Below are 17,371 nucleotides of genomic sequence, written 5' to 3'. Positions count from 1 at the left end.
TAACATTTAGGGGTATGAAAAATAGATTTTGGCCGATTCTCAGACCTACTCAATATGCTCACAAAATTTCATGAGAATCGGTCAAGCCGTTTTGGAGGAGTACGGGAACGAACATTGTGACACGAGAATTTTATATATAAGATAATGATATAGATTAAGATTAAAGTTACTTACCTATAAACAATATTTTTTGGTATTAGGCTGTCAAACGCTAAACTTCCAACTCCTTGCAAACATATATACAAAGTATTAACAGTTCCAATAATGTAGCCACAAGGAAGTAGTTCTGGAAATCCAATTTCAGGACCTCGAGTTGCTTCTCCCAAATGGTACGAAGTTATTGAATCTGTATTCAGGCCTAGATTCGTTCCGGGATCAATTCGCGACAGATAATCTTTGAATGTTTTCCTTACAATATAATCTAAATTCTGCCACGTTGTCTTACCCGATATATATGTGTATGCTATAGTAAACTCGTTGCAATTTATTGTCGAATCACAATTATATACATGTTTATACGAACTACTATGTGTAGATTTATTACTTTTAAGGCTGTTCGTGTTCGATTTGTTAATGTGGGGGTATTCTTGTGTTTCTATTTCAGGGCTGTGGTTTTGTGAAATTCGAGGTGAATCGAAGCTTGGTTGTTTTTCGAAATGATTATTGTAAGCACTTGCAGATTGTTTTGCATAAAATATACGCTCCGATTCAGTAATTGTGTCTTGTACTTCTTCGAAATATCTTTGGAATGTCTCGGGTTGTCCTAAATATACAGCTATCGCTATTTTCTTTCCATCCGTCGTATCACCTTGACTATCAGCAACTCCTGAAAATAAGTTAACTATATTTTATAACACAACATTCTTTCATCAGTAACCTTTTTTAATTCTCTGCCATTAATAATTACATTGCAACTTTTGAAAGGTTTATTTGTTTAGAAAATCGTCTTACCAATATCGGAATAGCTTTCTCCAATTGCTAATTCTCGACTCTTGGGTGGAGGAAGTACACTATTGATATCGTAGTCACCGCTCAATCGTTCGCCGGAATTCATTCCATTAGTAAATATATCATTAGCACCGTTCATTCCAAGTATCGCTTCGTTGTTTTCGTTTAATTCACACGTGGTTTTATTGCCATATAAAGGTTCCATTATCGTCGATTTCGGTGATCCCTTTTTATCCCTAGGTGGTGTCGATGTCAGACAGTTGAAGTCTAATTCTAAAGGTTGTGAGTGCATATCTAAGGTCGCCTAAAATAATAAAGTTATATACATTATCCAATTCAGTTGCAATATTATGAAATAAAATAATAATAGATAAATTTTCCAATTGTTTGTACAAAAGATAATATTATCGATAACTTACCTGGTGCATTGTTGCTTGATCAGCAAGACTAAACCTTCTTGGATCTTCAACTGCAGAGCCACCAGTACCCAATGAACTTTGACTTCCCGCCAACGACCTTGAAGTAACTAGTCTTTGCAGCCTCTCGTTATTTTGCTTTAAGTTCAACATCTCGTTCTAAAATATCATTAAAAAATCATCATCATTATCGTTTTACAATCCATAACATTTTATTATTTTCATAAAGGACGAGACGAGCAGGATGTTCAGCTGATGGTAATTAATACGCCCTGCCATTTTATTACTATTATTACAATGCAGTGCCGCTCAGGATTCTTGAAAAACCCAAAAATTCTGAGCGACACTACAATTGCGCTTGTCACTTTGAGACATAAGATGTTAAGTTTCATTTACACAGTAATTTTACTAGCTACGGCGCCCTTCAGACCGAAATACAATAATGTTTACACATTACTGCTTCACTGCATAAATAGGCGCCGTTGTGGTACCCATAATATAGCCGGCATACTATACAAACGAGCCACCCACTGGTAAAACATCCGTCTTATTTAATAAGATAATTAACTCACCCTCATCTTTATCACAGTATCTTTAAGACTTTCAAGCTGATGTGCAGAACTGAGTGCTTCCAGTCTGATATCTGTTAGAACTAAGTCCTTTTCTCGTAGTTGTCTTTTTAATTCGTCTACTAATCCGGATTGATCTGGTTTTTCTGTAAACATTCATAAAATAAGCATTGAATTACAAATTAGGTAATAAGTATTCGAAAGTAGTTTCTTTGTTGAATATTCCTCCATTATTGTCCAAATTAAGATGGAGTGAAGGTATGTTATGTTAACACTTTCACCGGATTCAAATATGGCATAACTATTAAATCTAAGGTCATCGTAATCGGTTACCTTTGGTTTGCTCTTCGGATTTAGCCGCAGGGCCCGTTGTCTTGTCTTTGGAGTTGTCAATAGCTTCGTGAGAATGTTCTAGACTGTTTTCATTACTGCCTTCTCTGATTGTATGTGGGTCGTCATAGTGGTGGGAACCCGATGAGCTGTCTTGTGAGGATAGCTGTCCCAGTGATGAATGTTTTGCAGTTTTTGATATCTTCGCGTTCCGTGAGAACGCTTTTGTGAATGAGGACCGTAACTGTAATATTATAAAAGTATATTTCATATTTGCTGTAATTTATTCATGTTATACTTTTCGATTTATTTTTTAAATAAGAGGGGACTAACTGGCAAGGGGCTCACGGGGTGGAGAGAGGTGAGGCAACTGCCCATGGACATCCGTAACAACAGGTGCCAAAAATTAATGCGTTGCTGGCCTTTAAGGTATGCTTTTTTCTTGAAGCTCCCTAAGTCTGTCCGGGAAAACTGTACGAGGCAAGAAATTTCTAGCAAAATGCGCGATTGTGGAATGCCAACGTGATGCGGGTGGTACTTTGCACGTAATGTCCGGTGGTGGAATTCGGCTGCTGGAATCAACCCGAACAGCTCCTGTGAGCACTCCTTGTGATGGATGCGGTACAGGATGCAGAGAGAACCCACATCTCTACGCAATGCCAAAGAATCAAGCCGATCGGAGATGACTTGATCATCGGTAGAATCAACTTGCACTACATGCCGACTTTACTGCTATTGTATGCCATCTTTTACTTTCGCTTTAATTATTACTCAAACAATATTCATGAACACCAAACAAGCTACTTAAAAGCGTGTTTTCACTCACCCATCCTTTTTTCTTGTGTTTCTTGTCGTGTGGAGCTGATGACCCACTACTAAGGCTGTTTATACTGGAGACACTGTCTGTGGATAGGTGTCTTGTAATTGCACCATTGCCAGTTTGCGCGATCCGTTGAGGAGATGACTGTTGAGTTGTAATAGTAGATTCCTAAAGACAAAATGTTAAATATTAGTTAACTACGATTCTAGAAGATTGTAAGATTTTTTTCAAAATTGATTGCCATAAGACGCCAGACTTGTTATCGTCGACCCTACCTTACTTTTAGCGTAAGGCATTTTATTATATTTATTATATCGATCCATACACTGGACCAATCATATTGCTCAAATAATTACTTCGTCATTCACTGTGTCAGTTATAATTGATCCTTCAACTAACTGTCAAATACATTCATACACTCCAATTCTACTTCTTACACACGACATTTGCACTACACGAACCAAATATAAGAATAATAAGAATTAATCGCGAACACTATAGAATCCTTTTTTGGCGTCAGTCTATTCACTAGATTATAATTAGAACGCAGATTAGTAATGAGATTCACAGAAGAGCCTTTAATGAAAAATTTTGATTTAATAACTGTATGCGTAGCATTTAAGATATATCTTTGTTGATTCTTTTATCAGTGTGCTAGACCATAGTTAGAATATTCGGTGTAAATCATTGTTCTGATTTATGAACTTGTATTTTTATTTACTGTTTTATTTAATTATTCCCATCACCGGTGATAAATGAGAATCGATTACAGTTAGAAGCGAGTGTAGTTTCGATAGTTTTATCGTTGGGGTACATTGCGAGTGTAAGAGATTGACGGGCGATTACTCGCACTGTAGTAGTTAACCGCCAAGCGAGCATCGCTCAGTATTATCTTTGAGAGCTCTTGTCGCTGCGATAAACCTCGCCAGGAGTGTGAACAATCGCTTCATTTTTTGCACTGGATTTATATCTGTTATTTCTTGAGCGTGAAAATAGTTGATAGTTAATCGCTTTCTGGTCGGCGGTGGATCAAGTGCCTTATAATAAGTAAGGCATATAATATCATTGCTTTGACCATTTCTTGTTATTTCTATGCAATGACGTGCAGAACGTTTACGTATTTACTAAACTCATAATTTATAATGAAAGTTATGTTAAATATTGGTAGACTGATAGACCTCATTACAATAATCGCTCCAATAGTCCAACTTTCAAGTTGTATGGCCTCAAGACGACATCTATTCACTTGAGGGTCATCGACAGTATCTGTTGAATATGAAATGAGAACCTTCATTGATCACACGCAATATAGTATGAATTCTGAACCAATAGCGAACAGCTATTTCAACCGTTCCTCAATAGTGATAAACTTAAAGTATTTCGCGGTTATTTTATTTATATCACTACCATTTAGTACGACAAATCGATAGTTTTCTGGAAATATTATTCTACTGGCAATTTTAGGTTTGTTAAATTCGTTGGCTGTCGATTTATTCAAAGTGTATATTCTTAAAGAAGTCTTAGGCCTGTGCAAAGAAGCCTAGTCACACTCTTAACGAAAACAAATAATAAATTCAAAAGTTGAAAAGATTTCATTAAATATATTTAGAGATTCACTTTAGGTATACATTTAAGCAGACTCACAAAATTGTTAAACTTGAAACAATAGGTATTAAAAGTTAAGTGCGATATTAAATTATTTACTCGGAATCACATTAAAGAAGGTTATTAATTCAATTACTTCCAGACCGTTCTCATTCGATTTCTCTAAAGTTTCATTGTGAATATGTATAAAAAACTCCTTTAGGACACCTCCATGGTAAAGTCGATGTTACCTTCAGCCACATCCAAATGTAGGCTATTAAAGTGATAAATTTTGAAAAGATAGACTTGCGTATTATCTGTTATATTAGATATATATTTATTGAGCGAACCTGAGCGGAACTCCCATTTGATTTCTGTCTTAAATTGTTTTTCGGTCATTTCTGGACCAATTTTAAAAATTTTTGAACTCATAGAAAGCATTCAAAATTTTCTAGGTTATTGACGAGACAGAATTTTGAATATAGACTTGATTCAATTATTATGATTAAAATTATTCTAAATTAGCACGCGCTATTTATATTTATTTAAAAACTAGCTGACCCAGCAAACGTTGTATTGCGGATATTAAAATCGCGATACACAAGTAACTGTTGATCGTAGATGGGTGAAAATTTGAAGTGGTATATGTATTTTTAATGCCTATTCATAATCAAACAAATTAAAAAAAATGTCAAAAAAATTGGCGTGGACCACCCTTAACATTTAGGGGGATGAAAAATAGATGTTGTCCGATTCTCAGACCTACCCAATATGCACTCAAAATTTCATGAGAATCGGTCAAGCCGTTTCGAAGGAGTTTAACTACAAACACCGCGACATGAGAATTTTATATATTAGATTCAGCCGATTGATCTAATCTTGTTTGATTATTTTTGTATTGATTTTGTGCACAGACTTAGTTTACCTCGCTTCGCTCAAATATACGCCTCAGCGAAGCGGTACGGCGAGCGACTGCGGTAATATATAATATATAACATCATAGTTATATTATATATCTAGCTGCCCAGACAGACTTGGTATTGTCAAATGTTTAAAGTAAAAATTAAATACTTAAATATAACGTATTTCCGAGTGATCCCGTTATTTATGTCTTAACAATAAACCACTATCTATATGTCAACTATGGTAACTGGTAAGAATTAAAAATATCTGACATTCAAAATGTCATTTCCTTGACTTAGAATCTAGTTAAATACACAGACGAGTAAAAATATAAGGACTCCGCGTCACCTTACATAACAGTGAGGCACCAAAACAAGCCGGTAAACGTGTAAATACATAGCCTCACGCATACACTTACTCTAATACAAGTAGATCGGCCGCGATTATGAGATCTGACATCGTGTGAGAGATCAGTTTGAGTCGCAATAAAATATTTTAAAAATGCCGTCGTGCGTTGTGAAAAAGTGTAAAAGCGATAATATAAAAGTATTTGTGGATATATGATTATTTAAAGGAGAATTATTATAGATATTATGTAATTGGTATACCCCGTAACCGCCCACACACTAGCAAAAAGGTGCTTCACTTGCTATATGACGGCGCGGAATCCTTCTTTTTTACTAGCCCGTGGTTAAATAAAGTGATATAAAATTGATTTGTTTTGTTCGAATTATACCTACATGAATTCATGTACGAAACATGTTACAACATAGTAACAATTTTAAAGACTGTAAAATCGATTAAATTGTTATTAGTAAGTTAAACGAACTCTGTAATTGCATAATTACATCTAACGGTCCAATAAATATATAGACCCAACATGCTACTCTATCTGAGCATGTTGCCTTCAGGCAAGTTATTTGTTTTGGTTACTGTACTGTTACAATACTAAGATCCAATCTTGATCTCACGTGCTCAAAATAATTGCAATGTTAAATGTTTAATTGATCGTATGATTCGAGTTTCCGGTGTGTGAAAGCTTTCAATGCTTATATCCGCCAATGGACTGGTCTTGCAGCTTGTATATTAACAGAAATATTATAAATTTAATTAATTTAGGAAGAAACGCGCAATGATGGGATGGACTCTAACAGAGGCCACTAAAGGCTAAACTTAAAGCCATACGACCCCTGTCAGATCGCAATGCGCTCGTCACTCTGAGACTTTCACCGGATTTACACATTATACTTAAATTTTGTTATAATTAGATAGTTTATACATCTAGGTTACGTTGGTTAGGCTACGTTGAAAAATTTGTGGTGAACTGTTAGCCTCTATTTTCATCAAAAAACTGAGTGTAAGACGTAGTAGTCTTTCACACTAAATTATTAAACATGACCTGTTAATAAATTATCTAAGAATTAAATATATTTTATATATTTAAAATAATGAAGCAGTAATGTGTAAGCATTACTGTGTTTCGGTCCGAAGGGCACTGTAGCTAGTGTAGTTACTGGGCAAATGAGACTTGACATTTTATTTTATGTCACAAGGTGACAAGCGCAGTTGTAGTGCCGCTCAGAATTTTTGGGTTTCTCAATAATCCTGAGCAGCACTACATTCTAATCGGCAGGGCGTATTACCATCAGCTGAACGCCCTGCTCATCGCGTCCCTTGTTTTCATAAAAAAAATATTAAAGACTCTCAACTAATATAACAGTCTATAATAGCCGAGCTGTCCATCTATTTGGCATCGTATGCCACAAACAGATACACACGCTAAACTTATTTCCTTTAGTACCCTATCGGATCACACTGCTGGGCAAAGGCGTCCCCTTCTTTACTTCATTTATCTCGGTCCTGTGCCAGTTCCAACAAGGTCTGTCTCGACGTCTTTGCCTGTACCCTATGCGTGACGACCTGTGCCCATCGAGCTGTGTGCGTCCAACTTACATGCCCAGCCCATGCCCCCATCAGCAGTTCTGGAACGCCAGTTCCATATTTCTATTTAAAATAACGAATGACGCAAGCATCAGAAAATTTTAGGAACTAACTTCAACCTGTTACTTTTGTGTTACAGTGATGCGCGCGCATCTTAAAATTTCACTCTAATCATTATTTCATTAAGCGCTTAAAGAAGTATAACTTCAATAACGAATGACTCAAACGTCAGAAAATCTTAGGAACCAACTTCACCCTGTTACTTTTGTGCTACAGTGATGCGCGCGCATCTTAAAATTTCACTCTAATCATTATTTCATTAAGCGCTTAAAGAAGTATAACTTCAATAACGAATGACTCAAACGTCAGAAAATCTTAGGAACCAACTTCACCCTGTTACTTTTGTGCTACAGTGATGCGCGCGCATCTTAAAATTTCACTCTTATCATTATTTCATAAAGCGCTTAAAGAAGTATAACTTCAATAACGAATGACGCAAGCGTCAGAAAGTTTTAGGAACCAACTTCACCCTGTTACTATTATGTTACAGCGATGCGCGCGCATCTTAAATCTTCACTCTCATCATTTTTTCATAAAGCGCCTAAAGAAGTTTAAATTTAATAACGAATGAGTCAAACGTCAGAAAATCTTAGGAACCAACTTCACCCTGTTACTATTGTGTTACAGTGATGCGCGCGCATCTTAAAATTTCACTCTCATCATGCTTTCATAACGCGCCTAAAGAAGTATAACTTCAAAAAGTAAACTTATAACAGGTTTATTTTGTGTAGGGACATATTTATTAAGTCAATTAGAGACATGATCTCATTTACGTTCTGGAACTGTCTAACGATGTGTTGCGTAATGACTGATAATCGTGTACTCGACCTAAATATGGCGGCTAATTTAATCACGGACCGTCAGTTAATTGAGTGTGTGGTTTGGAACGATGAGGGTAAATACCCTCGAAACAGGTGACGTGTCGTCTTTGTGACATTGTTATTATATTGGCCCACTTTGTGAAATATAGGACATTGATAATAGAACTAGAGCTGAGAACACACTAGCAAATGAATGATAGACAAAAACAAAAGCATGCGGCGGTCTTAGGTTAACTTAGGCCGTCAACAGACCAAGCGATTGCAGTTGCCACAACAGACATCCCTTTTAATTGGTCTTTAGAATTCTATGTACTGCGGTAATAGGCAACCCGCAACTATACACAAATTTAATTTGTACCAAAATTTATGGATGCTGTAGGACTTGAACCCGCGCTTCTCGGGTTCGTCCGAGCGCTCTCATCAACTGAGCCAGCCGTCCGAGTGATGAGTCTATCTGACGCGTACCTATGTCTTGTTCAACTCTCAGGTTGCGGTTCAACTCTCAAATTATATTTGTATATTTAATCCCAGTGAGGGATATCAATTAAAAATAACAAACTGTTGAAACTTGCAACTTGCTGTTCACATAATAATATAACTTACAAAAACCTCGACAGACATTTCTACTTTGCAAGTTTTGATGATTGACAATAATTTTCAGCTTTGCACTCCATGTTTGTCATCATATATATATATCAGAGTTTCAAATTACACAAGTCAATACTCAAATTTGTACTACTTGCTTACAGGCCTCTGCAACTGGTTATAATTTTATATAAATCCACATTATTCCAGTGATTTCACTTACGCCCCGTCCCTCGCTCTAATTTTGCTCAACGTATCGAAGTACACCAAATGCAGCCTCTTCGATAAACATAGCGGCTGTTCTTGATCATGATTTAAAAAGTTTATTAAGAATCACTGCGGCAATAACTGGGCTTGTATTTTACTGCAACTGGCAATGTTTAACTTAACCGTGTCAGTTTCTTTAACTTAAGTAGCTCTGTCTGTGGAACGCCTTACGTTTGGAACAAAGAAAGGTATGGAGCCGAAATTAATCTGTGGCGAAGGAGACCTTCGGCCAGGTTTCTTTCGCGGTTATTCTTTGTATGTAGATCCAGCCTAACATAAATAGAACTAATTGGTTAGTGTCCAGTTATTGCACCAAGTGCATCCATAGAAATATGTTGTCAATTGCCTGGAACTTTTACGTCGATAGCTGCTGCGGCATAAAACTTATTATTTTAAATTTATTCAAGCAATATTTATGACAATTTATTTCTTGAATATGAACTTTACAATTAATGTATGAAGAATTGGCCACAATGTTATTGATTGAAGTTGTAAAATGCGTTTTCTGAGTATTGCTGTAAGATGTAAAGTATGTTAAATTATTGTGGTATCATTAAGAAAGTCATTTATGTTATAGGAACCTTTACCACACAAACGTTTATGTTACAATTCTTTTGAATTTCGTAATACATTTAAATGCTATACTATAATCGTGGTATATGCAATGGTTGGTGCAATAGGACCTTTAGTGATCTTCAATTCTTCTTCCTTAGAGCATAGGCCATCTCTAACACGTATGTCTTAGCAGATAAACTGCCTATTTCGCCTCAATAATTTAAAAATATTGCAAAGTTTCCATACCTGGCCCGACATGTTGACACCATCCGTTCGAATACCCATCGACTGCATGTGTGCCGTGGTCAAACCGGCCTGTATGGACTGCTTACGAAGAAGTTCTATCGTTTGCCGGAGATCTGTTAGCTCGGAGTCCTAAAGGAAATAAACATTGAATATGACTAATTATAAAAAATAGTAGAATTTTTTAAATTTTGAATAAACTTTTATGTAATTTGTAACGGTTAATTATCGATAAACAAACGATGTAAGACGAAATTTAATCTTTTTATTCTAAATACTTTTGATTCTGTTTTTAATACAAAAAAACTTAATTTATAAAGTATAATTAATAAAATACGCTTCTGAACTCTCCATACTAATAAATTCGTTTCCACTTTTTTTAGTATTACATTTATTTACGACTATCATGGCATCCGGGTTGGTAATCGGTTCAAGAATTCTTCAAATACAGAATTAATATTATACTTATGAATCTATATATATATATATATATATATATATATGTACCTATATATATATATAGGTATATATATATAATATATAGAGATATCCACCGATACTCATCACATCAAACTTGGAATTTGGAAGGTACGGTTTTCTCGGACGTAGGTGTCAGCTAAGAAACGGATTTGAGAAACTCCTACCCTAAGGGGGTAGTAACCAACCGTATTAAAGTCCTATGTTTTTTAAGTTCGTGAAAATTGATATTAAGGTTATATGCTTTAAATAATAAAAATAAATTTTGGGAAGTCCCCTTTTAAGGGTGGTAAAATAGGAGGGTAAAGTTTGTATAGAAAAGTTGTAACTATAGTTATTCCAACGTGAAATTTAAAATGTAGGTTCTTTATAGGAGGCAACTGCTAGTTATTTTAATAACACATGCAAGCCCCATCACTGCAAATAATGTTCATTTTCAAATAATCTTTAGTGATATTATATAAGTGAGACTTTCTTTCAAACTTTCTTTGTATCTTATACAATGTCATCTATACTCATAAATGGATAGCCGGTTTTTCGTTCGGTTATACTGCGAGAACTACTGAACCGATCGGAATAATACTTATACTTATGGTATATATGCACCGTGTTTCATAGAAGGTTTTACTATATGACATGTTGGTGATTACTTATAGGGACCCTATATTTTTTTACTTACAAATACCTTTTTGAAAAACAAAATTTTATGAATGATTCGGGACTCGAACCTACGACCTCCGTTCCGTGCCGGTGCTCTGACTGATTTGTATTTTGTTTTTTTGAAATATTGTTTTTCAAATTTTATTTGTGTATTACTCCTAAAAGTGAGGTTTATCACTTTAATAACATAACAAATTGTTTATAAATACCTAAATATGTGGACGAGCCTTGCTCGGATTTTTAAGAACGTACAAAACTTGAACAAAAAATAACTAATAGGACATCTGGATTCGAACCGGGCCCTTCTGCTTTCCGGATCACCCAATGTTCCATTTCAGCTATTATAGTCTTGTATATAGTGGCGAAATTTACCTTTGTATTCTAATGCTACAAGATGGACCGACGACCTGGTCAAGATCGCCGGAATACGTTGGATGAGGGCAGCGCAGGACCGATCGTCGTGGAAATTTTTGGGGGAGGCCTTTGTCCAGCAATGGACGTTTTCCGGCTGATGATGATGATGATTCTAATGTTATTGTAGCTGTTTCTCATTAAAATACGGATAAAACTACATTTTTTTAAATTGAAACCTAGATCGATTTCTTGCCCCCGAAACTACCTGTACACTAAATTTCATTTAAAATCGTTGGAGCCATTTCCGAGATTCAGATTCATTTCTTGTATACATACAAGAATTCCTCGTAGATATAAGATATATTCACAACAAAAATAATTCAGTCAATGACATTTCATTACATTTGACAATTTATACAATGAGCGGGCGCGGTACTCAATTTATATGCCAAACAACGTTTGTCGAGTCAGCACTTTATAACATAAATCCTGTTTACGTCGGTATTTCCTAGAAATGTCCACAGTTAATATTATTAATTCAGAGAAATAATCTCAAGTGTGAAGCCTATTTAAATGGAAAACACACGCCTTACTTCAAAGTAATGACCGCTCTATCCGCTGAATAACTCAACTTTTTACTTCAACCAAGTGTATGTATAATAACTAGGTGAACTTACTTGGACCAAACTTGTTTTGCTCATGCGCCGTGTGGTTTCTAGCCATACTTATACTTGATAATATGATTATATATTTCCGGGTTTCATTTTATAATTATATTCAAAAGCGCTTTGACTTTAATCTAGTCTAGATAATAATATAGACACACTTTTTAACCGACTTCAAAAAAGGAGGAGGTTCTCATTTCGTCGGTATTTATTTTTTATGTTTGTTACCTCAAAACTTTCGAGTGGGTGAACCGATGTTGATAATTCTTTTTTTATTTGAAAGCTGGTGCTTCCATGCGTATGATTCCATTGTAATTTATGATTCTTTTTTTATTGTAAAGGATATACTTCAAAGATAGTTTGGCGAGAGATTGGTTAGGTTCTGATTGCGGAATCAATGGCAAGGTAACGGAACTCTTCAATTAGGCGCTTACGTTCACTGCTGCATTGAAAAATTTAGTATATCTACATATTTAGACAAATTCTTAGTTAGAGTACTTCAAATTCACTAAAAAGCAAAAAATCGAGAAAATTTTAACAAAAAATCAACCGACTTCAAAAACACTATTCCATAACAATAGATATAATATGCACTAAAATGTACAAAAATAATTGCGTATTTTTATACAATCTAATAAATAAATCTAATTCTAGTTACGATTAATGTAATTTTTGGAGTCGGTGTCATCCAAGATAGGTTTGTAACTACACACATAGTTATAGGTGAGATGTGCTTGAGGCGAGAAGCGAGAGCGGGTCGCGGCGGAAGGACACCGATTCCAAAAATAACAATAATCGTAACTAGAATTAGATTGTATAAAAATACGGAATTATTTTTAAACTTTTTAGTGCATTTTAAATCTATTGTTTTGGAATAGTAGTTTTTGAAGTCGGTTGTTTTTTTTTATACACAAATTATCTTGCCCCAACTAGGCATAGCCTGTACTATGGGTACAGGACAACGATATTTTTAATACAATATACTTACTTAAACATACATAAATACATATGGATTCGGAAACAAACATCCATATTCATCATATAAATGATTGCACCTACCGGGATTATATTATATTACTAGCTGACCCAGCAAACGTTGTATTGCCGATATTAAAATCGCGTTACAAAAGTAACTGTTGATCGTAGAAAGAAGAAAATTTGAAGTTGTATGTATTTTTTAATGCTGACTCATAATCAAACAAATCTAAAAAAATGTCAAAAAAATTAAAAAAAAAATTGGTGTGGACCACCCTTAACATTTAGGGGGATGAAAAATAGATGTTGTCCGATTCTCAGACCTAACCAATATGCACTCAAAATTTCATGAGAATCGGTCAAGCCGTTTCGGAGGAGTTCAAAGTTTAACACCATGACACGAGAATTTTATATATTAGATTAGTGTTGATTACACTTTATTGTCATTTAAGTAATAAAATTTTAAATGTGCACATTTCTTTCCTTTAGGGACTAATAATATAGTTATTATAATGTTGCCCCACTTGCATTACAATCTAGCCTTAACTTAGACTAATAAGTAATTCTAATTTAACTTAAACTGCTAGATAGATTAAACTAAGAATGTGTCCATTAACAGATTTCTTAATGTCTCTATTAAGGGGAAGTCACTTTGTTCGTGTGTCTTTTATAATAATAATATGTGTACATGTGATAAAAAGCCTACGTATAAAAAAACTGACTGCAAAAAATAAAAAGGTATAAAATAACTTAATAAAATTTTTATTTAAAACACCTCTTATGCAAACCTTATGCATACTTCTAATATTAATAAAATACCCGTAAAATGAAAAATATTCTTAAAAATTTAAACTACTTTGTCAAATTTTTATGAGGCCAAATACATCGCCATTTCGCATCAAACTAAAGAAGAATCACGAAAATCGGATCATAAATCTCTGCGTAATAGGTGTACATACATAAAAAATACCAATCGAATTGAGAACCTCCTCCATTTTGAAGTCGGTTACACATAGTTTAAAACTTGTAAAAATTTATGTAATAATATTGAATAAGGTTTTAATAGTGTAGATCTTTAGGGGAGGCCTTTGTCCAGCAGTAGACGTCTTCCGGCTGATGATGAAGCTTTTTGAGTATATATTATCTAAGAGCTATCTAAATTCTATTATTATTGAAAATAACTAAAGCTATTTAATACAATATATTGTATTGCAAATAACTATACTATTCAAGATTTCATTTTCTAAACAGCCTAATCATAGAAGTTGATGTAGACAGGTTTACGACTAAAATGCCTACGGGTTTCTCTTTATAATATCGGATACGACGCGAACTCCATAGACATTGTACAGCGGAAAGGTTTCCTTAAAGAGAACCAGGAATTTATTACCTTTCTCTCGGCCGTCGCTGTTAATTGCTGCAGTCGCTGCGTCATATTTGAAAGACTCTGCTCGAAAGCCGACACGACGTGAGCCTGTAGCAAACAAATATTGATTAAAACAATCAAATCAAATCAAAACCACATTTAAATCATATCAAATCAAAATCACTCTACTTATTCACGTAGGTCACGGAAATGACACTTATGAATGTGAAAAGAATGTTAACTATAAATCTATCCGCTATTAGATAGAACAGAAAGCTAGAAAAGGTTAAAAATAATTTTCCCACCGTCTGAAGAGAAGGCTCCCCATAGCAAATACATATTATAGACACTAATAATAATAACCAATACATTATCATTATATTACTTTATTGATTGTAAATACATTTTATATTAATTCCTAGATAATTAAGCATTGTATTTCAATCATTCGCAAATAGACAAGTTGTCCAGTTTCCTGGATATACCCAAACAGACCGTAGTTATTTACGAGGTCTTAACCTGTAACACGTATAGAATTCACTTCATTCATTCATTTCACCTAAACATATCCATGTGCATAAATGTTTAGGTGAAGCGAATCGTATCGATCACCAGCTAGAACTACATAAAAAACAAAGCTGTTACGTTGTTTGCATTACAACGATTGTGTAGGTGTTTGACATAATCCTGCTTAGTAGCATTCACTTGGACCACACAATATGTGTTATATGCTGTTTACAATGCAAGTACAAACAAACCTCCAACTACTTCGGCACTTCCTGGCTGGCGAGATAAACTGCTCTAAGTACATACACCTCTTGTAATTGGAGATGACCACAAATAGATATGAGACTTCTAAGAGCTTTTATTATTGTTTGATAATGAAATAGAAAATCAGATGAACGTCGGTTAAATTATCATCAAAGACATAGTTGTATGTACTTTTAAAACTTTTATTATGGTTTATATAAAATCTGATGTAATTGCATTATATAGAATCGGTTAGCTTGCTTTGTGAGCATTATTTTTGTAATTTTGTAGTAATTATGTGTATGCTTTCATACGATTCATCATTCTCACTTAAATGGCATTGCTGAAAAGAGTGGCCGTTGAGGTTCTTGTATGTTCTTCTCACGAGCTCTACTTTTACCGAACAAATGGTAGATTCAGTAATTTAAAAGAATTATTTATAGTGACGATTCAAAAGCGCTTAAGGCTTACTGAATAAAGTTTACTTAACTTTGACTAAATAATAAAATCATAGACGCAGGAACCCTTATTAACATAATATTCTAAAATAAAGGTGAGTCACTAAGTAAAATTGCTTGTTTTATATTGTTAGGAAAATAGGTGCAGCTGGACAGAGGGCATTTTGTTTGCCACGTCACGGGAACGCACTCAGCGAAATTAAAGAAGGGGCGAGATCCCCATGGAAGTTATTATATTAACATTTTCAATATAAAACAAGTGGATTGCAAGTGAAAAAAAGGCAGTAAAATTATAAACATTTCGTTATAATTATAGAAACAACTCTGTATGTAGCCCGATACACACTGAGGCCGGGTTGCACCATATTAGCTGTTATAAGTAGTAACGGTTTAAGTCAAAAGTAGTTTAAGTGGTATATTTAACGTTAACAATAACGCTTTAATATACACTGCGGAATGTGTTAAAACATCGTATTCCTTGGTATAGTTAAAGTTAAAACTAAAATAACAAGTCAATATAGAATAATTAGTTGAAATTTTTGACAGGTTGACATTTAGCTATTTATTGTTAACAACAGCATTAATTGGTGAAGATTGGACAGTTACGGTAAACATTTTATGAATATTTATTATATGACAATTAGGGACAATACCAGCAGGACGTTCAAATGATGGTAATTTATACGCCCTGCCCATTACAATGCAGTGCTGCTCAGGATTCTTGAAAAATCCAAAATTGCACTAGTGGCATTACAATTGCGCTCGTTGTTTAGTCTCGTTTGACTAGTAATTTTACTAGCTACGGCGCCCTTCTGACCGAAACAAAATATTTTTTACACATTACTGCTTCACGGCAGAAATAGGTGCCGTTGTAGAACCCATAATCTAGCCGACATCCTGTGCAAAGGAGCCTCCCACTAGTTGAAGTTATGATGTCTAAAAATAATCAAATGGTGCAACACATTTTTTGCTTAATCGGTATTTAACAATGTGTTTGTTATTGCTAAAATTGGTTGGTGCAACCCAGCCTTGGTATTTTATTTAATTGATGGTACTTTTGACGCGCATGGAAGCTACAAAGGGGAATAAAAATGCTTAGCAAACAGATGTCGATACCAAGCAACTATGTTGAAGTATTCCAACGGAATAACAGAACGAAGTCTTATAAAAACGGAAATGCAATAATTTACTCGCAAATAACAGTTTTAAATGTGGAATGGTATTAAAAAGAAAACTGCTGACTTAATAAGACGATCCACCTGCTCACCTGCTAATGTTTAAGCCAATTATGGATCTGACAGCCATTGATAGACCAGGGAAACACCTTTTGCGCGTGCCATAATTAATACTAGTTAAACAGGCTACTTTACACCTGTAGATTTGAAAGTTAAACTACTAGTTTTAATTATTGACTTCTTTTGACCTCATTTAACGAAACTGTGTAATCAGATATAAATAATATATATTTTAACATTGATACCCTTTTACACAAAGTAGATTGCCCCAAACTAGGCATAGCCTGTGCTATGGCTTGCAAGACAACGATATATTTAATACAACATACTTACTGAAACATAAGTAAATACTAATAAATATCAGTAAAAAAGTCAGAGCATTTATGTGG

General features: G+C 34.6%; 1 protein-coding gene across 4 annotated transcripts in view; it reads right to left on the bottom strand.

Moving 5' to 3' along the window:
• LOC126965649 (protein sickie-like) overlaps positions 1-17,371 on the bottom strand; it is a 100,182-nt gene that overhangs the window by 9,039 nt on the left and 73,772 nt on the right. For all 4 annotated transcript variants that reach the window (XM_050809327.1, XM_050809329.1, XM_050809328.1 and 1 more), the window contains 8 exons: positions 14,564-14,647; positions 10,046-10,174; positions 3,090-3,251; positions 2,267-2,507; positions 1,937-2,079; positions 1,368-1,523; positions 952-1,252; positions 175-826 (listed from right to left, as the gene is read on the bottom strand). In XM_050809327.1, the coding sequence (XP_050665284.1) occupies positions 175-826; positions 952-1,252; positions 1,368-1,523; positions 1,937-2,079; positions 2,267-2,507; positions 3,090-3,251; positions 10,046-10,174; positions 14,564-14,647 (1,868 nt within the window). The remainder of the gene's footprint in view (positions 1-174; positions 827-951; positions 1,253-1,367; positions 1,524-1,936; positions 2,080-2,266; positions 2,508-3,089; positions 3,252-10,045; positions 10,175-14,563; positions 14,648-17,371) is intronic.

This window comes from Leptidea sinapis, chromosome 8 (genome assembly GCF_905404315.1).
Source record: "Leptidea sinapis chromosome 8, ilLepSina1.1, whole genome shotgun sequence".
NCBI lineage: Eukaryota > Metazoa > Arthropoda > Insecta > Lepidoptera > Pieridae > Leptidea > Leptidea sinapis.
The sequence above is the reverse complement of the archived record's forward strand: the minus strand, read 5'-3'. Positions and strand labels throughout refer to the sequence as shown.